Source organism: Ursus maritimus, unplaced genomic scaffold (genome assembly GCF_017311325.1).
Source record: "Ursus maritimus isolate PB19 unplaced genomic scaffold, ASM1731132v1 scaffold_34, whole genome shotgun sequence".
Taxonomy (NCBI): Eukaryota; Metazoa; Chordata; class Mammalia; order Carnivora; family Ursidae; genus Ursus; species Ursus maritimus.
Window position 1 is genome coordinate 17,083,280 of NW_024426008.1, and position 25,895 is coordinate 17,109,174.

General features: G+C 45.7%; 1 protein-coding gene across 1 annotated transcript in view; it reads left to right on the forward strand.

The window, feature by feature from the left end:
* The window catches only part of TRPM3 (transient receptor potential cation channel subfamily M member 3), a 252,456-nt gene extending 227,929 nt beyond the window's left edge, over window positions 1–24,527 (forward strand). The window contains exons 23-26 of the mRNA XM_040620250.1: window positions 10,427–10,577; window positions 10,696–10,895; window positions 12,769–12,901; window positions 21,609–24,527. Of these exons, the coding sequence (XP_040476184.1) occupies window positions 10,427–10,577; window positions 10,696–10,895; window positions 12,769–12,901; window positions 21,609–23,061 (1,937 nt within the window). The 3' untranslated portion in view covers window positions 23,062–24,527. The remainder of the gene's footprint in view (window positions 1–10,426; window positions 10,578–10,695; window positions 10,896–12,768; window positions 12,902–21,608) is intronic.
* Window positions 24,528–25,895: the final 1,368 nt, after the last annotated feature.

The following is a 25,895-nucleotide window of genomic DNA, read 5'->3' on the forward strand; positions in this document are numbered from 1 at the left end:
GCATCTGGCATAGAATCTGACATAGAATCTCCAAGATGGTTGTAACTGTAGTTTGCTTGCTATAGAAGTCTAAATTCTTGCTATAACCTGAGTTTGAAACTTGTTTCATCAGACCTGTATCAACCCTGTTCTTTGAAAGGCCGCAGATAAACATGTGCCTTATGTCTGTCTGCGTTGGCATGTCCTGCTATGGCCCCAAGGAGCAACGATCGCTCTCATCCCACCAGACATTGGTTTTCTGTCGCCTTAGTAGCATTGCATCTTACACTGGGATTCGATTGTAACCAGGGCACACGTTAAATGCACACGGGAGGCTGCTCCTTGTCTCTTGCTGGCTAACTTAGCAATCAAGCTGAACTTGACCCCACAACTGTCTTTTAGCTCCCCTCTCTCCTCTCTGCCTGGGTGTGGCCGTGCTCACACACAGGTGTACGTGTCATCACTGAGCGTGCAGCACAGAGCCTGCATATTAATCATTCTCCTTTGACTCAATGGTTGTACAATATATGAAGAAAGAAAGAACATTCAGTTATAAACTCCCCATGTTTGTAGCCCACAAGCTGGGCCACCAGAGAGCCCAGAGAACAGCCTTTGCCTCACAATCAGGCAAGGGATAGAGTGGGGAAGCCCATCTTGTGCTTTTCTAGGCGGGCCTCGAAAACTAGCCCATTTTAGACCGCTTGCAATTTGATGTTCAGATTCTCTCGAAGGTCTGCTCAGACCGACTTGGCCACAGGAAATGCCACCACCCAGCGTTATTTAGAGTGGAGCTGCGTGAAGCACAAACTTGTTAAAAAATGGGATAGCTGTGTTTTAAAAAAAAAAACAAATACAGGTCAGCTGTCACATCAGAAGTTGGTGTTTTGTGCAGTGACAAAGTGAACTCATCTTACTGTCCAGCACTCTAAGCAACATGGTCAATTCAGCTGGTCATTTGTGAAAACAGCAGCATCTTGGGGTGGGGGTGGGGGGTACCCAGGTCCGAGAGGAAAATGCAGTTGCTATAAAAACCATCTATTTCACTTTAAAAAGCAATGACCACCTTCGTATCTTCAGGAACTGTGAACCTAAATCCACCCTTTCTCTTCATAACCTGTGTGAGAGCTTTGCACACTGCTGAGTGCAACTGTCTACACGTTTTTCAGACTAACCGCGGGCCACAGCTTTTGGCTGGGAGGCCTGCACCAGGAAAGCTTCAGACACTGAAGGAGGCAAGGGGGTTCGCCTTACCCGAGCTTATTGCTCCTTGACCCAGCGGGTACAACAGTTGGCCCCAAGCAGCAGCCACTACGGGGTTTCGCTGCAACGAGAAAACGTGGGTTTGTGTCCCGAAGCCATCGATGAGAACCCTGTTCCCTCCCCCAGGCTCACACTGTGAGCATTTCTTCTGTCTAGAAAAGGTGATTTTGCTCAAGTCAGATTAGACATCAGCTCTCCCCAAGTAGGCTGCAGTTGGCCAATAAAGGCAGGACAGCTCTTGACGTGGGTGGGATTGCGAGAAGGCTCGCGTGAGCCCAGGCACCTGTTTTAATGATCCCCCCATTTCTCTCTGGTAGGTGGGTGCACAGGGGAGTCCAAGAGTCCCTATCGCAGAACGCACAGGCCCACAGTTCAGCCGGCTTTAGCCCTCCCACCTGGGGCTGAGGGTTTGGTCCTGATTTCATTTAAGGGCATCGGGGAGCTGGTGAGAAAAAACAGAAGCCATGAAGAGAGGGCTTACCTAGTAGAACAAGAAGCCTTCAGGCAGGAGCTGAATTGGGTGAAGGGGAATTACTGTTTCTTTAATAGAGCCAGGAAGGATGACAGTAAGTATCTCTAGCTGACTGGACCCCGGGGGGTCCTGCCCAAGGCCGCTGGCAGTGCCTGCTGCCTCGAGCACCCTGTCACCAGACAGCCTCTTGGCCAACACCCTCATTTGCTCTCCTCACCTTCTCAGTGTGGCTCCCAGCCACATGCCCTCCTGATCCTTCTTGCCCTGCCTTACTTCTTTCTTCCATGCTACTAGCACAGCACCTCGTTTACTCATTTATTATGCTGTTAAAAATTTTCTCCCCACCCACCATCACCAGCCCCCCACCCCCACCACCCCGTTCCCAGTGCAGGCTGTGGAAGGGCAAGGGTCTCTGGTGTGCCATCACTGGTGTCCCCCAAGCCCTTAGAACAGGGTAGGGGCTCTATAAGGGCTTGAATGAATGAGGAGGGAAACTGGACGTGTATCATCATTATTGATATTATTTCTACTATTATGACATCAGGCTTAGATGTGAGGACACTGAGGCTTAGATACAGGAATTGACCTACTCAGTAATACACAGAGGGCAAAATATCTGATCTGGGACTCAAACTGAGCCCACCCCTGGTCAGAACCTTGTGTTCAGGGACTTCAGAACATGACTTAGTAAGATGGATCTCCCAACAGGAAATGTACGGCAATGTGATTGTTTGAAATATTCAAACCATGATTAACAGCAAAATGCTTTCCCCATCCTGCCCCTCTCTGTGCCCCCCACCTTGCGTCTCCACGTGACCTGCATCCAAGTTTCTTATTTTTAACAGATCACTCGTATAAGGTGAAAGTGTTGATTGTAACTGGCGTGTGTCAGTGTTGCCCTGGGAGAGAAAAAAAGTTGTTGATCTACGATATGTAGGTGTACTGCCCCCCATCCATGTACAGGATCACAGTGCTGTTTATATGCCGCGTGCAGTAGGACTTGTACTCGCCATGTGGCAGCAAGCGATAGGACCCGCTGAGCCCGCCCACGGGAGTTTAGGTTTGAGCACAACGTGGACCGACTATGATCTGGATTCCTTGCTGTTTGAGGCGCATCAGCTGAAGTGTGAAAAGCTCACATTTTAACAGTAAACAGAGACAAGGGGGAGCCTGGCCTTAAGGTAACAGGAGAGGGGACGGGGCAAACAGAGCCCTGGTGGGAAGGGACCGAGGGCCACCAAGGAGGGAAGCGTGCCAGCAGGCAGAGCCAGGACCATGAGCTGTGAGGATAAATGGTTCTCTTGCGCTGTCGCTTACCAGGGAATTCATAAATAATGTCAGCGTGAACTGTTGTTGGCTTGTAAATGCTTTACTGAGTATTAGGGGCCACATTGATTATTTCCCCTAATGTCATATAGCTCCGGGGGCACGACCCGATGGGAATCGGCAGGAGCCATGGATCATTTCTGTGGTACAGCTTCTGTCCGTGACGTACATCCACACAGAGATATGCGCAGTCGGGCTCTCTGGGCTGATCCTTCTCGGCACAGAAAGCCCTGCTGGGAGACTGCTGGCTCTTTGGATAAGACACTCCCTCTTGAGGAAGAGCCTGGCTCTTCCCTCTTCAGATACCTTACGGAGTAGATGTGTGTGGGTTTCTGAAAAATCGCGCAATCCTTTTTTAAACAAAAACAAGAAGCATATTCCCATGGCATGATGGCTAAGGTGGTGTGGACCCACCGGGGAAACCTTCCATGGTCAAGGTAGTGAGAATGGATTCAGGCTCTCCGCACCTGTGATGAAGGGGTGGGGGTGGTGTTGCCACATGAGGAGCTGTGACAGGAGCCTCCCAGTCAAGAATGACAGTGGCGATGGACAGTGACACAAAGATCTGGGAGAGTAGATCATTTATTTGACTTTTTCTCAGACTTTTTTGTTGTCGTTTTTGGTCTGAAGAAGAAAAAACCTCATCCAATCCTAGTTTGTTTAGGCAGATATCAAAAGGAGTGAGGTGAGCCCTTAGTAAAATTGTCAGCTAAATGTTTTTTATTTCTGTCCTTCCTACCTTTCCCTGAGCCCCCTCCCTAACTGCCATGAATTCCCAGCGCTCTGGATCATTGCCCCCTCTGATGAAACTACTAGCCGGAGACACTGATTCTCTCTTAGGTGTTAATGACTGTCCTTAATGAGAAAAATGGTAATTGTGAGAAAACGAAACCCACTCAAACTAGATTAAATAGAGAAAGACTGACTATAGTGTATAAGAGGAAACCTCAGAGACATTCAAAGACAGGAAACAAAGCATGATGACGTGAGCTGACTGGAAATGAAACTGGAGGTGGTTTGGGGAAGCCAGACTCTGAAGACATGACCGCTCTCATCTGCTTTTCTCACCACTTCCCTCCAGCCTCAATCAAGCAGTCATCTCCCTGTCTCTCCCCTTTTCCTTCCTCCCCTCACTCTCCACTCCTTCTCTCCAATGGCTTGCTTTCCTTTGACATGATCTAACGTGGTCTGACTCCACTGATCTTTCAGTGAAGCTCCTGGCATCCTCTCCCTAAAGTTCCTGCACCTCAGTTTAAGTTCTAAAGACAGAGTCTGATTATTCATTGGTCATTCAGTGAATTTGCTCCTGTTTGGATGATGGTGGGAATGGCCCCAAACTGGGGGGCAGTACAGGGAGGGTGGGGAAGAACTGAGGGCTTTGTCTTGAAAGACAGGCTGCCTCTCCTAGCTGTGAGCAGTGCAAAGGAAGTTGAGTGTGTGTATCAGGTATGTACTGACATTGTCTGTTGGACGTATATGTGGACATTACCTATTGATAATGCCATGGGACATGCCACCCCAGAAGGCAGTGGCTTAAAGCTGCAGGCATGTATCGAGCTCAGGAGGATGTGGCTTGGCTGGACAGTTCTCCTGGTCTTGGCTGGGCTCGGTCACATGCCAGGGACTCAGCTGGCTGTCAGCTGATCCCGAAGAGCCTGAGCACCAATGACAGAAGTGACTGGAATCAGAGGCCCATGTGCTTAATCCTCCAGCAGGCTAGCTCGGGCATGTTCCTCATGGTTATGCCTGGGGTGGAAGAGTGGAAACAGAAACACTCAAGGGTTTTTTCTAGGTTCTGTATGGATCACATTTGCTAACATCCCATTGGCCAAAGACATTCACATGGCCAAACTCAGAATCAAGGGGCAAAGAAATAGTTTCTACCTGCTTAGTGAGAGAAACTGTCAAAGGAGCTTGACTGGCGGGGAGGATAGAAATTGGAGCTAGTAATGCAGTCGATCCAGCGTGTCATGGCAACAAACTCACGGACGTGTGAAACAGGCTACATCCTGCCCTAGCAAGACTTGCACAGAATCTTTCTAATACTAGTTCCTGATCCCAAAGAATGAATTACCAAGGAAGCCTCTCAAATAACGGTTAAAAAAAAAAAAAATGACAATTTTGTCTCCACATAAACTACACGTTTAGAATAGGAAGACCAGAGGGGTGCCTGGGTGGCACAGCGGTTAAGCTTCTGCCTTCGGCTCAGGGCATGATCCCGGCGTTCTGGGATCGAGCCCCACATCAGGCTCCTCCGCTATGAGCCTGCTTCTTCCTCTCCCACTCCCTGGTGTGTTCCCTCTCTAGCTGGCTGTCTCTATCTCTGTCGAATAAATAAATAAAAAAACCTTTAAAAAAAAAAAAAAAGAATAGGAAGACCAGAGAACCAAGACAACAGAGGGAATTGAATTTCTCCCCCGTAATGCATGCCCCACCCCCACCCACAACACACACGACCTACCTAGGCTTATGACATCCTGCTCTCTAATTCACTGGATGAAAAAATGAGGTGTATTCAGTTTAATAGTGCTTTTTAAGTAGCTCAAGGCTGAACATGTGTGCAAACAGCAAGTAGACCAGAAGCCCTGAAGAGTCAAAGGCTTTGTCATTGGTGCCCCCCACTCCCCCATGGGGGCTGGGTTCCATGTCATGCAGTGGGGGCTAATTATTTGATTGCTTTTGTGCCAGGAGTGGAAAAAAATAAGGCTTCTACAAGTGAGCTAGAGTTAGCTCCAGGGACAGATGATCCAGTCTGAGAGTTATTGTGGTCTTTTGCTCCTCGTCACAGAAACACAGAGTCATAGAATAACAGGGCTAGATGGGCTTGGAAATCGTCTAGTCCAGCATTTTTTCAGTCGTTAGTCACATAAACCATTCATGGTTTTGTAAAAATGTGTTCTATTCTTTAATGGTTTTAGAGAAATTGGCTTCTTTTTCAACCCTAAATTATTTTTGAAAATGTATTGTCATAGCCATAAGTTGAAAAATCAGTATGATTTGATAGAAATAGAAGATAACCATAAAATAAACAGAATGACAAGCACGTTATTATGAAATTCTGTCCAGTTGTTTGAGCCTTCAGCCTGCCCAATTTTCTCCTAACAAGGGAGTTTAGCAAACATGAAGAAAGTGTTAATGAAATATTATCCTCAAACTGACGTATTCTCTCTGATGGAGTCAGGGAGATCAAAAGGGATTTGAAAAGGTCATCAGTTTCTCACTATCCAGTTCAGTGTTATTTAGTGCCCTGTCCCTGTATTCTAAATCGTCTTGGACTTTTGAGTTGTGTGTGTCCCATGCTGTAGGGAATAGCAATGGGCCTGGTCCTTCCATTGACAACTAGAGAAACTGAGGCCTCCTCTCACTCCTTCCTGACGGTTACCTTTGTGTCAAGTCCCTACTGCTTTGCCTCTTACCTAGCTGTTTGGCTAGGGGAAGGGAAAAGAAATGAACCACAGAAGAAGTCAAAGGCAGAGCTGGCAGATGGTGCTTTTGACTCTACAATGTTGGAGCTTCCCTGGTCTTCCTCTTACGCCTGCTCTTCCCGTCCTCCGTTACTAGAAGACATCAATGGTAGCCCTATTGAAAGAAATAGAAAGTGCCCCACACTTCTATAAAGAAAACTCCCATCTGGCTCCACCACCACCTAAGACGTTTAGATCAGGGACCTTCTAGAAGGTTGTAACCATACGAAGTGAGGCATCTCCAGTTGTCTTGCCAAAAAAAAAAATTAAAAAAGCGTTGTGTGAGAAAAGAGCAAAGCCATCTAAATCTAATTCACCCCTGGAGTAAGCTATAGGAGCTGCGCTAATGGAATTCTAAATCCTCTGGCAAACTGTATGGATTTTCAAAAGGAGGTGGAGAAATCCTCTTTGTCCTATTATCTTCTCAGGATGGATTTTTAGTTGAAAATCCTTTCTTTAAAAAAAAAGATAGGATAAATGTAGTCATACACTCAGCTAAGCTCTTTATTCCATTGCCTGTGATCTGGAATAAGGTTTTGAGACATTTCTTCAGACAGGAGGGGAAGGGACAATCTTGGAGAAATATCTTTCTTCGTCATATTTTTAAGGACGACGCTGATTATATCAAACACTGCTTAGTGTTTCATTTTAAATTTCTGTTACTCTTTGGGGAAAAGGTAGTGTGTGCATTTAAAAAAAATTTTCTTTCCCCATATAGGATGAAATCAAAAGGGCATGCATCTTTGCAACGTGGATCCCTACGTCTGATACCTATAATGTGAAACAAATTTCTTTCTTCACTCTCTGAATTTGTCACCTCATCTGAACAGCTCAGGCTATTTCATGTTGATGGAAACAAGAAAAATTCAGATGTCTATCAGCTTGTGTCCACATTTGTTTATAATAGAAAAACTCCCCTCAACCCCTTGTTGGCCCTTTCTTCAGAGGCACAGTGGGAACTTTGTAGTCAAGAAGGCTTGCATGGACCTCCTGACTCTGTTCTTTCTGTCTCTGAGATTCTGACAGGAATCCTAAAGCTTTCTCAGTTCTTCGTCTGTAAAATGGGGATAAGAATACCTATTGTGTCAGAATATTGTCATGATTAAAATAAGGCGATATAAATAAAGCTCATAGCACAGGGCCCGAATTTAAGCATGCACTAGGTGGTCACCACTATTATTATGTATTCCTACCTTGGAAAGGCTGCATGAGATAAATCAGAGTACTTACAGGCTCTGAGGTCAGAGAGAAGACAAGATGCACTTCTTCATTCATCACTGTAACTCCAGTCCCAGTTCCACTGGCACATAGCAAGAACTCACTATTTTTTGGATGAATGTTTGAATGTTCTGGCATTATCCCTTATCAGCCGTGTGATCTTGGGTAAGGCATGTCACCCTTTGTGAAGTGCCCAGAGCAGAGGCTGGCACATGCTATTCTTTCCCCACATGTATACTCCCAGTCTCCACTCTTCTTCACTTTTGAGAATCCCAGATAAAGAACTGAGATTAGCATTTCCTGGGGAAGATGACAAGGGAGACTTTATTCAAGGGGGTGGGGAGCTACTACAATGGAGTTTTGTGATAGGAGAGGGAGATCAGGCCCAACTCTGAATGCACCCAGGGAAACTGAAAATCTATGGGTAGGTCAGTGGATGGAAAATCCGGACGAGGAAATACCAGGGTAAGAGGGTTCTGGCCCTACCGGCCAAACAGGCTTCTTGGAGAGGGCAGGCCAGGGTGGTCCAGACACCGGCTGGGGGATGGTAGAAGATGAGAAAACGGGCCAGATATTGATGGTGATGAGTTATTAAGGGTGGGAATTCTGGCTAAAATGACTTAGCAGGATTCTTGCTGAAACTGACAATGAAGAGACAAACGTGGAAGCACAGAAGTCCAGCCCTAGCTGAAAAAGAGCCCAGGGGAGCCTGAGCAGAGCTTAAGCAGACAGAGGGTCTCTGTCAATACCGACCCCAGTCCTGGCTGGAAGGGAGCAGAAAGTGAGATGGGGTGGGTTCCAGAAAGCTCAAGAAAGCTAAGTGAATATTGAAAACTGAACAGGATGCACCCGGCTGGAGCAGGGGAGTGGGAGCAAGGTTTCAGAGGGGCCTTCTGGAAGCAGAAGAAGCATGACTGAAAATCAGGAAGTAAGAGAGAGCATGACATTTCTAGGAACCGCAAGAGACTCAGTCCAGTTTGTGCGCTGAGGGAGGGGTAGGAAGTGGTAGGAGATGGCACTGGGCCAGCCACCCTCAGACTCCAGACTTCATCCTGAAGCACATGGAGGCCTCCATCCCTGGGTTTTCCTTCCAAGGGAGTGAATGATCAGCCTCTTCCAGAGGACTCTCTTGGATGGTTTTAGTGCCCCAACTGCCAATGACAACGATGCCGGCTGTTGGAACACACCTGGCTCCAACACGCAATCGCCTTGTAGGCTGAGATCCAAGGAAGCTTCTTTTCTGTCCATAAAAAACAGGGTCTTAGTGTCCTGATATTATTAAACCCTCTTAGGCTAAGAACATGCATTTTTGGACTTGAGAGCATGTCAAAAATCACATAAGCTTGCCAGCCTAAGTCTAGCTCAGTGGACTCTCCTGAGTGGCACCTGGGAAGTTGTAAAAGAAATATCCTTGCCTGGGATACCCTCAGAGATTCGGATTCAGTTGCCTGGTGGGGGCGGGGGGACCGGGCATTGGCAGATTTTAAAGCTCCCCAGTGCAGCCAGGGTTGAGAATCACGATGGAGTGCACTGCAGAGCAACGTTAGCTCTTAAGAAGGGAATGGACCTCCCTTGCCAGATACTCCAGCCGAGATTCTGGGCCAACATTGCAAACCTTCCTGGCAGACCTTCAAAAGCTTCCTGTGGCGACAGCAGAGCCCACAGCATGCCCCACCCCGTTTGTACAGACAGGCCACCTTCTAAAGCCAGCCTAAGGCAGCTGGAGATGGAGAGCGACCTCACCTCTCCCTGCTCACCTGGGGGCATGATCTCACCCCTGGGCCATGTTGTCTGTGCAGCACTAAGGAGCTCTGTCAAGGATTTGCTTTTCCCCTGAATTTACCTGGAAACTCCAAGCAGGCCTCATTAGCACATTACTCTCGCTCCCCCAGTCCCACACATCACCTTCCTCCTCACCCCCACCTCCAGAACTTTTTTTTTTTCCCACTTGCCCATGTATTCAGTGCAGTTGGGTTTTGTGCCCTGGGCCCTTGAAAAGCACATTTTTGGGATGGAAATGCTACCGGAAGAAAGCAGGTAACTAAGGGCTCCAGGGTCCCGGCTCATCACCTCTCATTGGCCTCCCGGGGAAGTGCCATCCATCAGGGGCACCGAGCAACAAGCCCTCCACGAACTTCCCAAGGCGCTGCCCTGTTTTATGCCTTCCACGCTGAGACAGCAGATCATTAGCTCGGAGCCCCTGGGTTGTTTCCCGCAGCAATTAACTGCTGCCCTGGTGTTCATTCCAATCAATACCCCTCTGCCACTGCCCTTACAGCTGGCGGCAGGCCGGGCCTCCCCAGCACATTTTGGAAGTAACTTGTTGGGGCAGTGAGAATCTGCATCCCCGGCCACTCCCCAGGAAAGCCCTCGCCAGGCTTCCTCGTGACAGCAAGTATCCTTCACTCTGTGTTGGGGGCAAGGGACAGGGTGAGCAAGCAGGGGTCCCAACACCTCTTTCGTGTCCCTTGACAACTCGGGGGACAGGCCGAACCAGCTCCCCTCTGGTATCCCTTGGGATATTCACAAAGCTTTCATTTTCCTATTTTGGCTTTTTAAAATTCTTTTTTTTTTTTTCTGTTTGTTTTGAAATGGCTTTTTCCTCCATCTAAAAAAACCTCTCTCATTCAAATCAGTCCTTTTTTTTTTTTTATTTTAAATCACAGAGCCACAGTTTCTCATTTCTTGCCTCTATTGTTTCCTTCAGCTCCCTGTGGACAGAATGAGACCCGGGAGGATGGCAAAATAATCCAGTTGCCTCCCTGCAAGACGGGAGCCTGGATTGTGCCGGCCATCATGGCCTGCTACCTTTTAGTGGCGAACATCCTGCTGGTCAACCTGCTCATCGCTGTCTTTAAGTAAGTGGGTCCTTCCTCCGAGGACTTGGGATGGAGTGGAGGGCCGGAGGAGGGCAGGCTCCGGTGCTGCAGGAAGGAGTGGAGTTTCTCACTTCATTCTCTCTCATCTCTATTTCAGCAATACATTCTTTGAGGTAAAATCAATATCCAACCAAGTGTGGAAGTTTCAGAGGTATCAGCTTATCATGACCTTCCATGAAAGGCCCGTTCTGCCCCCGCCTCTGATCATCTTTAGCCACATGACCATGATATTCCAGCATCTGTGTTGCCGATGGAGAAAACACGAGAGCGACCCAGATGAGAGGGACTACGGCCTGAGTAAGCTTTGGGTGACAGCCCTGGGCCACCACAAAGCAGGAAATCCCACGACCTCCTGCAGGCAGTCACGTAGGACCCCATGCCCACCTGGTTCCTCCGGCATCCTGCAGACTGCTAACAGCTCTGAACACTTGGGAGGGTCCGGGAGGGTGCGCTTCAGCGGGAAACAGTGCTGAAAAGACACGAGAACCCGAAATGGAGCATTCTTAGCCTCATATCTTTCTTGGTGAATAAAACCAGTCCTCCAGCAGAGCTGTTTTAGCACCTTCACGGGTTCTAAACTTCATACTGTCCAGAGGTCCCACCACAAAATATATGCACCATATTAATGTGCTCCCAATGCTATGTTATATATACTGCAGGCATCATTTCCTGGGTTGAGTTGGGTTGCAGGTGACTAAGTTTGATTTTCCATAATCATTTCTGGACCTATCATTTTTTTTTTAGGTCTTAAACATTCCCCAAGCCTTAGGAGTTATGCCTGCATGACCTCATGAGGAAACCAGCCCCGCTCTCTATTAGGCAAAGGAAAAACAGAAAACACTCTACCATCCACCTTCTACCAGTGTTTCTAAAAGGAGGTTCTGTTGGCATTGGGGTAGAATAATTCTTCAATGTGTGGGATTGTCCCACACATTGCAGAAGATTTAGCACGTCCCGCCTCCACACATTGAATACCAATAACTCCTGCAGGTCCCTAAATGTCCCTTAGTACCCCACCCACAGTTAAGAACCACTGGGAATCCAGCCCCATACAAGCAAGCTCCTGTGGTTTCTCGAAGTGTGTCAAATAGACCGCCTATGCTAAATCTACCAAACCAGGACCTCTGGGGTTGTGGCCCAGGAGGTACCTCTCGGTGATCACTGATGCCCTAGAGCTTAAACCAAAGCCACTTCCTCAACTGCTTCTTGAAGTCTGAAGGTTTTAACAACTTTCCTGACAAAACAATGCCCAACTTCGTTCTGTACATTAAACCTAGAGAGCTGAAGAGGGCCAGGAATTCCAGAATTCATTATTGCCACCAGAAACACAAATCTGGGCAAATAGAAAGCTTAGAGGGAAAAGGGTTCAAATTTCCACTGGGCTCTTTCTACAGTGTCTCAAGTTATGAATTACTCTACCTGAGATTAACAGAAAACCAAACTAACAGCAACACAAATCAATAAAGTTTTATTTTTCTCATGTAACAAAAAGTGAAGAGGTAAGAGCCCAGAGCTCAGCAAATGGCTCCCGGAAGTCAAAGACCCCGAGTCCTGTTTTTAGACTCTGCTATTCTTATTGCCCTGTCTTGTGGTAGCAAAATAGCTGCTGTCCTCCCAGTCATCACATTCGTCTTCAAGGCAGGAAGAGGAGGGAAGGTGAGAAAATAGAGAGAGAAGCAGCTACCTCTGAATATTATCAGGAAAGCAGAACCTCGTCCTGACACACCACCCCTCCCTGCAGCAGAGTTCTTTCTGTGGAGCCAAACTGGGTCTTGGGGTTGCTGCCAACTTCAGAGGAGGCTGGAGATGTGTGGATGTGGCTTTCCAGCCTCAGCTGTGGGTGTTTGCCACACTCCACAAACCAGAAGTGGAGCTTTTGAGTAACCTTCTTTTTCTTTGGTTTAGCTCCTTTCTCAGCCTTACAATGTGTATAATTCTAACCAGTCCCTGCAGTAAACCAGGTACGCTCAGAACGTCAGGGCTCCATAGTGAGTCTAACGCACAGGAGGAGAGGGTGAGAGAGGTTGCCCGACTGGATTTGGATTTAGCCTGAGACTCAGTAAAGAATCTCAGCCCCTTTTCTTAACGCTGATTAAATGAGCAATGTCATTAGGCCCACAGATCAGACGCCATTGCTTATTCTTCCTGTCTTACTCACTTTTTTCCACAGAACTGTTCATAACTGATGATGAGCTCAAAAAAGTACACGATTTCGAAGAGCAGTGCATAGAGGAGTATTTCAGAGAAAAGGATGATCGATTCAACTCCTCTAATGATGAGAGGATACGGGTGACTTCAGAAAGGTATGTTCCATGGGCACAAGCCCCTCGCAAGGATGTTTCGTGTCGTGGTATGCTTTGTCGATAATTTTTGTTTGCACTGCCCCCCAAAACAGAGATCCCCTTGTGTTTATTGTTATTGTCCAAGCTTATGAGAGAATGGAACATCGTCTGATGTGTCTACAGACCAAAATCCCATACTTAGAGATCCTGGACCTCTCCAGGAGGCAGTAGCACCCACTCTCCTGGACACTAGATTGTTGAGTCTAGGACAGGGCAAGTCTTGCTGGCTCAGACCAGAAATTGGAACATTCCAGCCCAGACACCAACCAAGAGAGACCCAGCCCAATGCAAGGGTCTCCAGCAGGTTGGTGTTTCATGTAGATCTCTAGGCATCTTTTCAGCAGGAGTAGAAGAGTCCTGGTATCTGGTTTATATAGGTATTCAGTGCCTTCTGAATCAACAGCAGCGAGAGACTTGTGAATTAGTTACAATAATGGATGAGGGGTTTTTTTCAAAATTATTTTGTTTTATTCCTTTTATAAAACAAGAGAGAAGCAGATTCTTCTACCCAGTGCTGATATACTTTTAGATCTCACGGGCCAAATAGTTTTGTGGACCAGTAAGACTATAAGAAAAAAAGAAATCCCAAAATACAAAGAAGAGAATCCTGGAAATGTAATAAATCTAGCTTAATCCAAAGGAATTTACATTTTCTGATTTTTCTCATTTTGCTGTAGACTAGTAAAAACTTCATTCTGGGCTGGCACGTTCAAAACCCAGCATCTGGAAACCACTATGGTTTCCACTTGGTAAAGAAAGTGCAGAGTATTATAAAGCATTGGTGTAACTTCAGATTGTAAGCATTTGTGATATGAAGATGGTACTATTAAAAATAGTGGGAAAAGACATTATATTGATGACTTCAGTTGATATGATTTAGACTTCTAAGATATGAGTCAGTGACCTCGAGTTTTCAATAAATGACATTTTATCTGCTTACCCACTTTGTACACTCTCTAGTGGCTCTGTAGAATTTACATAAATGGCATTCTTCTGTCCCTGGCTCTTCATTTCTTTAAAGAATGCAGTCTAGATAAGCAGGTATATACACACATGCCATTGAGCGATTGTATCCATTGGTACTCGGCCAATATTAACAAAGTTTAAAGCCGTGCACAAATTTTATGCACATCTGTCATTGCACAATAGAGCATTCTAGGACGATATGTTGTGAAGCAATTTTCTGGCAAACAGAGGAAGGAGCTGTAAATCTAAAAATCTCTCATTCTGAGGCCTCGAAAAAGCTAGTTATTAATGGACATATAGCCATGTGGTTTCCAGAAAATTGTGCCACGTGGACACATTGCCTATTGCTCAAACATATTTCCAGAGCATATGTATAAGAGATTTTGAATTGCTTTTTGACCTCAAAAAGCTACAGACCTGGCAGCAAAGAAAGGTAGGGGGAAGGAGAGTTAAGATGCAAGGAAGCCTTCACCTCTCTGGGGACCTAGAATGAGAGGTACAGACACCAGCGCCTGTGAACTTGTTGTGACCATGTCACCAATTCCTTGGAACTGGATGGAAACAGGAAGGAACTATATATAGCACCTTCACCTGAGCCTCTTACCCCACACCTGCAAACACTTGCAGGAGACGCCTTCCCCAAGACCCTCTTCCTCTCGGGGTGGTTACAGAGCCCCACCCTCAAGGACGAAGACCGAGGTGAACAATTCCCAGAAATTCAGGACAGATCATAGGCACCCCCTTCATGTGTCTTGGGCATTAGCTGGCTTCCTGGAGGAACAGGGGCCTGGAGGACCGGGACAAGCTCACGACCAAGCCTCATGCAGAGACGTGAATCTAAGCCCAGGTCTCATCCTGCTTCTGTTGCTTCTGTCTGTGTTTGTTTGGGGTTTGATTTTTATTGGTGGTGGTGGTGGTATTGGTTTGTTTTGCATTTGCAAGTATACCAAAAAATAAATGTTTAAACACTAGAATTGCACTCTGCACAACAGAAACACTGCAGGGTGCATGAGGGAACAAAGATCAACTAAGGAAATAGAGGATCCATATTACCCATCTCATGCACTCTCTAGGACATATCCTTTCTGAGTGGAGTGGCAGGTGCAATCGCCCGTCCTATTTATATCCAACAGATAGATAGGTAATAGATAATAGATAATAAATGATAGATAATGATAGATAATACATATACACACATTTGGATAGGTATATATGTTTAATTTACATAATTAACTATACACATAGTGTATAGGGTATTATATAATTCTCCCTTCATGTTAGCCCCAATACAGAGATGTGAGATCAGAAAAATTGAGAGCTGAGTGCACTCTGCTAAAAGACTTGGGAAGAGGGTTTTTTTACATAGCGAGCCCCACACTCCTCTCCCTGCCACTGCCTATAAAATATAACTTATTTATAGAAGTTTTACTTGCATAAATCTTTTTAGAAATAAAAAGATACTTCCATAATTGTCAACTTAATTGCATCATTCCTAAGTCATATTTTTGCACAGAAATGGTACATAAAGAGGGCAATACAATATTCAGGAGATCATTAACACTTCATAGGAATCGATTCTGAAAAATCCTTCTTTTTCCCATTTTATATATATATACACACACATATATATGTATACACACACATACATACATACACACACGTATTTTATATGTACGTGTATATATTTATCTTATTCATTTTATCTCGTTGGCTTGATCAGCATACCTGCTATGTCTTCAACACAACTCACCAGATGCCCACCAGCACAGATCAGGTGAACCAAGACAGAACCAAGACATTGGCATGACTCCAAAAATACCTTCCATGACAGCACTGGCCCCTGTCCTACCACCTCTCCTTTGGCTAATAACCAGCCAGGTATCCACGTTTCTTCCCTCAGCTCAGTGTGTCAGCCTCCCTGCTAAAATCACTTTGTACTCCATCACAAGCATGCATCTGCGTCACTGTATTGGTCTAGATGATCAAGACAAGATGAATATTGTGTCCAGAGTCTCCTGTTATTGAGCCCTATCTTTTAAAGTACTCAAAAGGTACCATCTCCTTAACTACATACCGCTAAGTTATTCCATAATGCTGTCTAGAATTTATGTCAAACGCATATAATTCCTAGAATTCAGGAACTTTTAATGTCAGAAAAACATTTTCCTATCTCCAGTCTCCTGGCATTTCTTTTTTATTTCCCATTGGTTCTTTTTTTCTTTTTTTTTTAAGATTTTGTTTATTTATTTGACAGACAGACAGCGAGAGAGGGAACACAAGCAGGGGGAGTGGGAGAGGAAGAAGCAGGCTCCCAGTGGAGAAGCCTGATGTGGGGCTCGATCCCAGAACGCCGGGATCACGCCCTGAGCCGAAGGCAGACGCTTAACGACTGCGCCACCCAGGCGCCCCCAGAATGGATTTTAACAATCACTGCAAGCCTAACCCAACAAACCTCTGTGGGCAGATGTTGCCCACGAGCCACCAGTTTACAAACGCTGCTTTAAATGAGTTAAAGAGACCAGAAAAGAACTTCCAGCTGTGATCACCAGAAAATGCAGGCAACCCTTAAGAACCAATGGGAAATAGGGGCGCCTGGGTGGCTCAGTCGTTGAGCGTCTGCCTTCGTCTCAGGGTGTGATCCCGGTGTTCTGGGATCGAGCCCCACATCGGGCTCCTCCGCTAGGAGCCTGCTTCTTCCTCTCCCACTCCCCCTGCTTGTGTTCCCTCTCTCGCTGGCTGTCTCTCTCTCTGTCAAATAAATAAATAAAATCTTTTTTTAAAAAAATCCATTCTGAATGCCTCTGGCCTGGGCATGCCTTCTGGTGCCACAGAATCCCTGCTTCCGTCCTCTTAGGCTTCCCTGCTTCACCTACTTACTCCATCTGCACTCCCCATAGGCATTTAGCTCTTAGACCCCTGACTTACAGCTTCCAGATCATCTTCCCCATCACTCCACCTGTCAAGTTCCACTTGCCAGAAGAAGTTGCAGTTTGAATTTTCTTCTCTCCAGGAACAATTTAAGCGAAGTAACATATGCATTGTTTCTAGCATTGCTTATCTAACATTATCTTTCCTGAGCCAAAGGGCTTTGTGCCCTTTTTGCTCTTCACCTAGATCCAAAAAAAGGAATAGTCATGTGACTATTAATAGTGTATTCAACTTCTAATTTTCATAACAAAGGGAGACAAGAATAACTTAGGATCTATGAGACTCATAAGTAATCAAAAACCAGTAAAAGCCAAAAAGGATGAGCTTCACCCCCCCCCCAACCGTATCTTTTTCTAGTGCTGATCTTTGGTATCTCTGCTGATTGAGTTGGATTTAAATTGCACTCCCTTTTTCTTCCCAGGATGACGAGAAGGATGACTGGCCCAAAGGGAAGGGAAGGTGACCCCAAGGGACTTCAATAATTCACAAATTAGGTGTCAGTCTGTGGATAAGCAAGAGTTTGCGTTATTTGTTCTGCATCATTGCCTTTCATTTGAAAACCTGTGTCAGCATACCCTCTCCCCCCACGAGAGGCCCTTTGATTGGTTCATGGGATACAGGATTGTGTTTACCTTCATCCTGTAGCCACCCTACTGCTAGCAGTCCGGGGAGTATTTTTTTTTATTTTTTATTTGAATTCAACTTAATTAACTTATAGTGTATTATTAGTTTCGGCAGTAGAATTTAGCGATTCATCAGTTGCATACAATACCCAGTGCTCATTCCATCAAGAGCCCTCCTTAATGCCCATCCCCCATTTAGCTCATCCCCCCACCCACCTCCCCTCCAGCAACCCTCAGTTTGTTCCCCACAGTTAAGAGTCTCATGATTTGCCTCCCTCTTTGTTTTCATCTTATTTTATTTGAGATTTAAAACAGGCATGGCCGGGCACCTGGGTAGCTCAGTTGGTTAAGCATCTGCCTTCAGCTGAGGTCATGATCCCACGGTCCTGGGACTGAGTCCCGCATTGGGCTCCTTGCCCAGTAGAGCGCCTGCTTTTCCCTGTCCCTCTGCCGCTTCCCCTGCTTGTACTCTCTCTCTCTCTATTAAATAAATAAACAAATAAATCTTTTAAAAAAATTAAAAATAAATAAAACAGGCATGGCCTGCCAATCCTTGTTTTTCTTTTACTGCATTTCCTTTAACCACATTTTGAGGTTGTCAGAAAAGAAAATTTGTAGAAAATAACAGTTCTTAAGGAATTGCATATTGAAACTGACATTTTCTTTGTCATTAGAATCTTCTTGTGAATGCCCATTTCCTCATCGTATTGGCCATTAGAGGCTGGCTGTCTTCTTCACTGGGCTTTTCACCAGCCCATTGAGTGCCCTCTGGTGGGGTCCCGGCTGTCACTTTCTTGGGTGTCCAGGGGCAGGAGACATCTCTCATCCTCCCAGGACCCAGTTGTATCCCTCTTGTGCTTGCCTCCTAAGTAACGCTGAGTAAGCCCTGCGAAGCCTAGAGATGCAAAAAAGGGAAAGAAAAATAGAGTGTTCTTCCCACATGGCGTCTTCCTTTCCATGGTCCCTCTTCTTTTCCTTACGTAGTGACTTCCTGTATCTCTCTTCTTGAGACTTCCTGTTGATCTATAAATTCTTACCATTCTTTCCTCCATTTTATCTCCTGAGGGGTTTGACCAGAGTCAGCAACCAGTGACTACAATCGTGACCCAAAACTCTCGGCTTGTCCCTCACACCTATTTTTATCAGTGACGCACACCCACGTACAATTGCTTCTCAAAAAAATGTTTTAAGATTAAGGGAGGCACTCTGTTTATGGAACAAACATATGTAAATTTGATTCCAGGATCTTTTCTTCTTTTGTAACTCCTGTGTTAAACGTCGACAGTTCTATAGTTCTATTCATGACCTAAATGATCATACAGTTTGGTGGCTAAACACATCCAGAAATCCGGGAGAAGACGGATGAAACAGTACCCCCGCACTCCCAAGTCTGGCATTTCAAAACACCTCAGAGCCCGCAGGAGAGCCCGCTGAGGAGAGATTCGGTGAAGAATAGCTCCGTGGGCCTCTGCTAGCTGTCTTCCCCAACACCTCCAACTCTTCCATTCCCTGGGGCCATGCTCCTTTCCTTTGCTCTTGAAGTTCCCCCTGGGTACCTCCTTGTTTTCCTTGAAAACCCTCTTCTTCCTTGCACCCCCTCTCTGTTCTTGCCATCCCGCTGGGCTCCTTAGTTTCTGTCTTTACTATCCACGACCGACCGTTCTAACTCTTCCATTGCCTCACAGTGCCTCAGCTGTGCCTCTCATCTGCTACTTTTCTCTGCAGTGTTGGATCCTGGGTGAAGGCAGGTGGGATGCAGGGAGGCGGCCCCCCACAGAGCAGGGAGGTACTTTGTAGTGCTCAGACCTGTGATCACAGCAGTTATGCTGAAAGAGCATCTTCATCTCTTCCCATACCAACCTTGTACGTACCAGGCTCCAGGAAAGGAGGCAGAGGGAGAAGGAAAACCATCCTGCCTTTTTTGACTCTGCCAACACTGAACAACTAGGAGGACCCAGTACCTAGAGCATCCAAAATGGAAAGTCTCATTCTACAAAAATGTGTCTTCCCTGCTTCTGACTTTAATGAGGACATATTTTACCCACTTACCTAAAGCTTATTGCATTGCAAAAAATGAAATTGCAGGACTTGCCAAACCAAACTGCGCAGGCTAGATGGTGACAAAGTGAGTCGTGAGTCTCTAAGACACACAAATTTATTATTGTAACTAGTTTGTTTCTCAAGCTATGTTTATACCACAAAATGAACGGAAACAGGAAAGTTGTATTTTCCTTCTGAATCAGCTGCGTTAGCTGGGTGAAGAGCATTGGGTTTGCCAGATGCAAAACTGCTCCATTTACAGGTCTTTTAGGAGTCCACCTGGGCGTGGTGGCAGAATGCTCCCGGCCCCTGGGAATTGTGGGGTAGGTTCTGGAGCGTCTGGAGGATGTCTCCAAGGCAGGGCTCAGGAGGACAGTCCAGAACCTTGGGCTGGGTGAAGGGAACCTAGAGGGCTGTTGCTGATAGAGGCAGGAATGTGGCCCAAGGCCAGAGAATCACACACACACCCACTCTGGCCAGAAGAGCCAGTTTTTGTTTTTGTTTTTTAAAGCCTACAGGTCTGGGGTGCTTGGGCGGGGGGGCCTCAGTCTGTTAAGTGTCTGCCTTCAATGGGGAGCCTGCTTCTCCCTCTGCCTCTGCTCTGCTCCTGCGCGCTCTCTCTCTCTCAGTCTCTCTCTCAAATAAATAAATAAAATCTTAAAAAAAAAAAAAAGACCTTCAGGTCCTCTGAGAGGGAAACTGGGGGGCCCAGCCCCAATTCCCACCATTGCTTGTAAAGCACATTCTGTACTCCCCCCCCCCCCCCACACACGCCTGCATGTTTCTTTGGAGGGTCAGCAGTCACGGGACTTACTGTGCGCAGTAGGAGTATTGGGCAAGTATCTTTATCTTTAGCCTTTCCAGAAAAGTTGTGAACGGATCTCATTCAGCATCTCCAAAAGATTTGCCTTGGGGCATTTCACAGTGAAAGTTGGAGGTCAGAGCACAGCTTGGCTCTGGTTTCCCTTTCCCAGTCGAGTGAAAACTATGGCACAATTTTATTTTAAATATGTGGGCTCTGTCTTTGTACATAAATGTCCAGGCAGCCTATTAGACTGTTGAAATCAAGTTCATAACCACAATTGTCTCAGTGAACCGTTAGTGGCACCTGGCAGCATGGAAATGGAAAAAGGAATATGAGACACGCCGTTGAGAATTTCCAGTGGGGAGGGTGAAGACATCTAGAAATAACTGTAATATAAGGCATCTGTGACCAGCAATCCAGAGACACACAGAAAGAGAGAGAGAGGAGTAGGAGAATTTACTTATTGATACACACTCCAGGGTTTACCACAAATTACTTTATGTAATATTGGTTAAATTCTTTGATGTTTGCTTTTCCTTTATTAACGGAAGGCTTGAGTTAAATTAGATCAACTCCAGGTGCCTCAGTGACAGGACTGTATTAATTCCTTTGGAGGAGCAAAATTTTAAAAAGATACTGTGAATGGCAACAACAAAAATAGGTTATTATATAAATGCAAAATAGGGGCGCCTGAGTGGCTCAGACAGTTAAGAGTCTGCCTTCCACTCAGGTCATGATCCCAGGGTCCTGGGATCAGCCTGGCTTCCTGTTCCCTGCTCAGTGGGGCGTCTGCTCCCCCCTCTGCTCTCGCTCTCTAGCTCTCTCTCTCTGTCAAATAAATATATAAATAAATAAACTCTTTTTTAAAAATAAGAAAATAAAAAAAAAAACCCGCAAAATAAAAATAACCCCAGTCCATACTCCAAGTCTTCGGTGGACACCACGACGAGAAGAGCTGCCTTCTAAAATTCCATTGTGCGGTTCTGAGTAAAGTCATCAAAATCCAACATTCTCATTTTGGTGGTGACTGATTAAGCCGACGCCCTAATACTTGGTTAGTTCATTAAACCCTGCCGCAAGTCACAGCCAAGTCATGAGGTGCTTTGGCCCCACTCCACTTCAATAAGAACTTCTCAACTTTGGTGTTTATTGGGATTGTGCCTTAAATTTTACTGAGCGGAAAGGGGTTTGGTGGCTAAATACCACTGGATTAGATCATCTCTAAGGCCTCTTCCAGCTCGAAACGATTTAGATTCTCCAGAGAGGAGCCTGGCCTTGAGTGACCCTCATTCTGTTTCTCGCCCAGGGTGGAGAACATGTCCATGCGGCTAGAGGAAGTCAACGAGAGAGAGCACTGCATGAAGGCCTCGCTGCAGACCGTGGACATCCGGCTGGCGCAGCTCGAGGACCTCATTGGGCGCATGGCCGCGGCCCTGGAGCGCCTGACGGGTCTGGAGCGGGCCGAGTCCAACAAGATCCGCTCCCGGACCTCCTCGGACTGCACGGACGCCGCCTACATCGTGCGTCAGGGCAGCTTCAACAGCCAGGAGGGCAACACCTTCAAGCTCCAGGAGAGTCTAGACCCTGCAGGTGAGGAGACCATGTCCCCAACTTCTCCAACCCTAATGCCCCGTATGAGAAGCCATTCCTTCTATTCTGTCAATATGAAAGACAAAGGTGGTATAGAAAAGTTGGAAAGTCTTTTTAAAGAAAGGTCCCTGAGCCTACACCGGGCTACTAGTTCCCACTCTGTAGCAAAAGAATCCAAAGCTCCTGCAGCCCCTGCAAACACCTTGGCCATTGTTCCTGACTCCAGAAGACCGTCTTCGTGTATAGACATCTATGTCTCGGCCATGGATGAACTCCACTGTGATATAGACCCTCTGGACAATTCCATGAACATCCTTGGGCTGGGTGAGCCCACCTTTTCGGCTCCAGCACCTTCCACAGCTCCTTTGAGTAGTGCCTATGCAACTCTTGCACCCACAGACAGACCTCCAAGCCGGAGCATTGACTTTGAGGACATCACCTCCATGGACACTAGATCTTTTTCTTCAGACTATACCCACCTCCCAGAATGCCAGAACCCCTGGGACACTGACCCTCCCATGTACCAGAGCATCGAGCGTTCCAAAAGTAGCCGCTACCTAGCCACCACGCCCTTTCTTCTAGAAGAGGCCCCCATCGTGAAATCTCATAGCTTTATGTTTTCTCCTTCGAGGAGCTACTATGCCAACTTTGGGGTGCCCATGAAAACAGCAGAATACACAAGTATTACAGACTGTATTGACACAAGGTGTGTCAATGCCCCTCAAGCGATTGCTGACAGGGCCACCTTCCCTGGCGGTCTTGGAGGCAAAGTGGAGGATTCATCCTGCTGCCATCCCGAACGAGAAGCAGAACTGAGTCACCCCAGCTCTGACAGTGAGGAGAATGAGGCCAAAGGCCGGAGAGCCACCATCACCGTACCCTCCCAGGAGGGTGATAACTCAGACAGAACCCTGTCCAACAACATCGCGGTTCCCAAGATAGAGCGTGCCAACAGCTACTCGGCAGAGGAGCCAAGTGCGCCATATGCACACACCAGGAAGAGCTTCTCCATCAGTGACAAACTCGACAGGCAGCGGAACACAGCAAGCCTGCGAAATCCCTTCCAGAGGAGTAAGTCCTCCAAGCCAGAGGGACGAGGGGACAGCCTGTCCATGAGGAGACTGTCCAGAATGTCCGCCTTCCACAGCTTTGAAAGCAAGCACAACTAAACCTTAATAAGCATTGCAGGAGGCTCAAGAATCCAGCCCTAAACTTCTCCCCGAACGCCACCTGTTCCCCTTCCTTGAAACTGACCTGCTTTATTCTTAGCTGAGCAAAACAAGCAATGCCTTGGGAGGTGTTAACTCAAAGGTGACTTCTGGGCCACCGATCAAGAAAGCACTTGGTCTAGCCCAGTGCCAAACACGGGGGCTTTAAGTCGTGTTCACACTTGATGGGTAGGGAGGGAAAAGAGGGAGAAGAAGGGTTGAGGTGAATGTGTATGTCTAGTGACTTCAGAAAGCCATGAGCTCTGGGAACGAAGGGGCTTCGAGCACTCTCCATGCCAGGAGGCATCTTTCCATTTCTGACCATTGTCAAGAGTTTTAGGAGACAGGGCTAAATTGCGAAATAAGATAAAAATAAAGTAGCCAGCATACAAATGAGATATTCTAAACTTCAATTCTGTTTTCTTTTCACATTGGCTCCATCACTGGTGACTGATGAAGAGCATCCTTTTTATTCAGTATAAGCCGGCAGCAAGCAGTTCTACCTAACGTCCCACATCCTTCTCATGCCAACACTTCTGTAATTGATCATTATAAAGAAAAAACAAGGTAACAGTCATAGTTCACCTGTCTCTTATATATTCACTTCTGGTGCCACAACTGTTTATCTTTTTGGAAGAAAATAAAGGGAAAAGAAATGCCTTTTTGTATTGCAGTCGAAGTGAAAGAAGAATTGAGGCTAAAAACAAGTGTCAAGTGGTTTATGATATACAGTGGGCATTCAGGTGTAGTCGAGCAAGCTCAGGATGAATGTAATTACATAGTTTTATATTTTTTAATTTATTTTGTATCTCACCTATCATCAATGAAGTCACTCACTGAATATGTGATAGTGAACTAAAAGAAAAAAAAATAGTGGGCAGAACTCACCTAAAATTGCCATGTGCTATACTGCTATATTCCCACCATCTGTGTCATGTGTCATGCTGCCGTGCGATTGTCATCATTTGCATGACTCCACCATGTCTTCTGAACATCTCCAAGATGTACCTGCAAGTTCTTCACACCACTCATCACATGACCATTTTGTATCTGAAGATCTGATCACATGTGGATATTTTCATACCTAGAGTTTTGCCGTTTAATCTGAGCTCAGCATAAATTTAATTGGAGTTTTTCAAGGGCTGGTATCTTTTTTATGGAAATGTCCCAAAGTACTTTTTAAGGAAGTTTCAAATCATAAATAACCTTAGAATTGACTGGGAATTTGGTATCAACCCAAAGCCATCATTTGCAGGCATACCATGACTATTTTTCTTATATACAGAGCTATAAAAATGATATAGTACACTCAAGTAGAAAGCAGATAAACCACGTCAAGACTTCTATAGTATATGCTGCTTATATACGTATATATGCATTCACACGGAGACGTGTTTATATATAGTATATAAACAGGCATATAGAGCTTTCTTAAGAGGCTTGGACTTTTCTATTACCTTGAGATATAACCAAGATTTTTTAATATCCAAGGAGTTCCATTGAAAGAGTTCATTCTGTTATGTTGGATTTTGACAGATGTTGAAATTATGTTTTGTTTTGTTTTGTTTTGTTTTTTAAATCCCTATGACCTTAACTCTTCTTGTACCAAACTAAAGTTGCCAAAATGACTGGCTACCTGCCCTCTGCTTCTTTTCTGTCCGGAAACACTTGCTGTGATGACATCTTATTTAGTCTGGTTTCTCCTGCACAAAGTGGTTACACCAAGTACACTCTGAATTAGACATGCAATTCTAAACTGGATAGTATTACGGACTCTTTAGTACAGACGTACACTACTAGGTCAGAATCTGGATTGGAAGGGGGATAAAGAAATACCCTCAGATCTTCCAATTCCTACTTGTGTCACTGATTTTCAAAAGAATAAAAATCTATGAGGAAAATGACCTAATGTTCTTGGCCCCCAAAATAATATGTGATTCTCCTGTTGAGTTGTCATTGTGAGCTCCAAATTTTCTCATTATGTGAAATCAAGTAAATACGTGGGCAAAAACTCTAGCCTTTAAGGTGTTTGTTTTTTTTTTTTTTTAAACCCCTCTGAGCAAGCCTTTTGGGTATAGAAATAGTTACGAGCCCACATATAAAGAATTAAAGATTTACTTTTCACTCTTTGGTACCTGGGTGAATCGGACACGAGCAACCAGACTCCCTCGTGCATAATTGCTCTAGAAATGCTTACATTTTTATTGAGCCCCACATTGGCTGTTTCCCTTTCAGCAGACATGCGTTTAGTCTGAGAATAAATCAGTTGCCCTTAAACTTCCTTGAGTCCTGAATCTCAGTGAGAATCTGACGAAAGCTCTGGTCCCTCTCCCCAGAAAAAAAATGTACATACATGGAGAGTTGCAATATAACTTGAAAGGGTCCATGTACCCCTGGTTCCATGTTGCTTGTTAACGAGGAAGAGGAACCATGTTTGTTCATAATCAATACAGTTGTAATAGGCACTTTACATTTGAGACCATTTCTCTGTGATTCTCAGGAAGGCCAAGTCTCAGCACCAGAGTTGGAACCAAGATTTTATTCTTTTCGTCCCTTAAATTATATTTTGCTAGTTTGATGTACTGGTAGCCTAATGTTTGATGATTTAAAAAGCCAGAAGGCTCTCTGAGTGAGTCCGTGGAGGAATCCAAGAAGGAGGTGAAACCATTACTCTTTGGCCACAGAGCAGGACATTACGGCACCTCTAGGGCCCCATTCTAGACCAGACGGAAAGTGAGGGAAAGAAATTATGTGCACAAGTGTTTCCATTCATCATGATTTCTGGAGAGAACAGA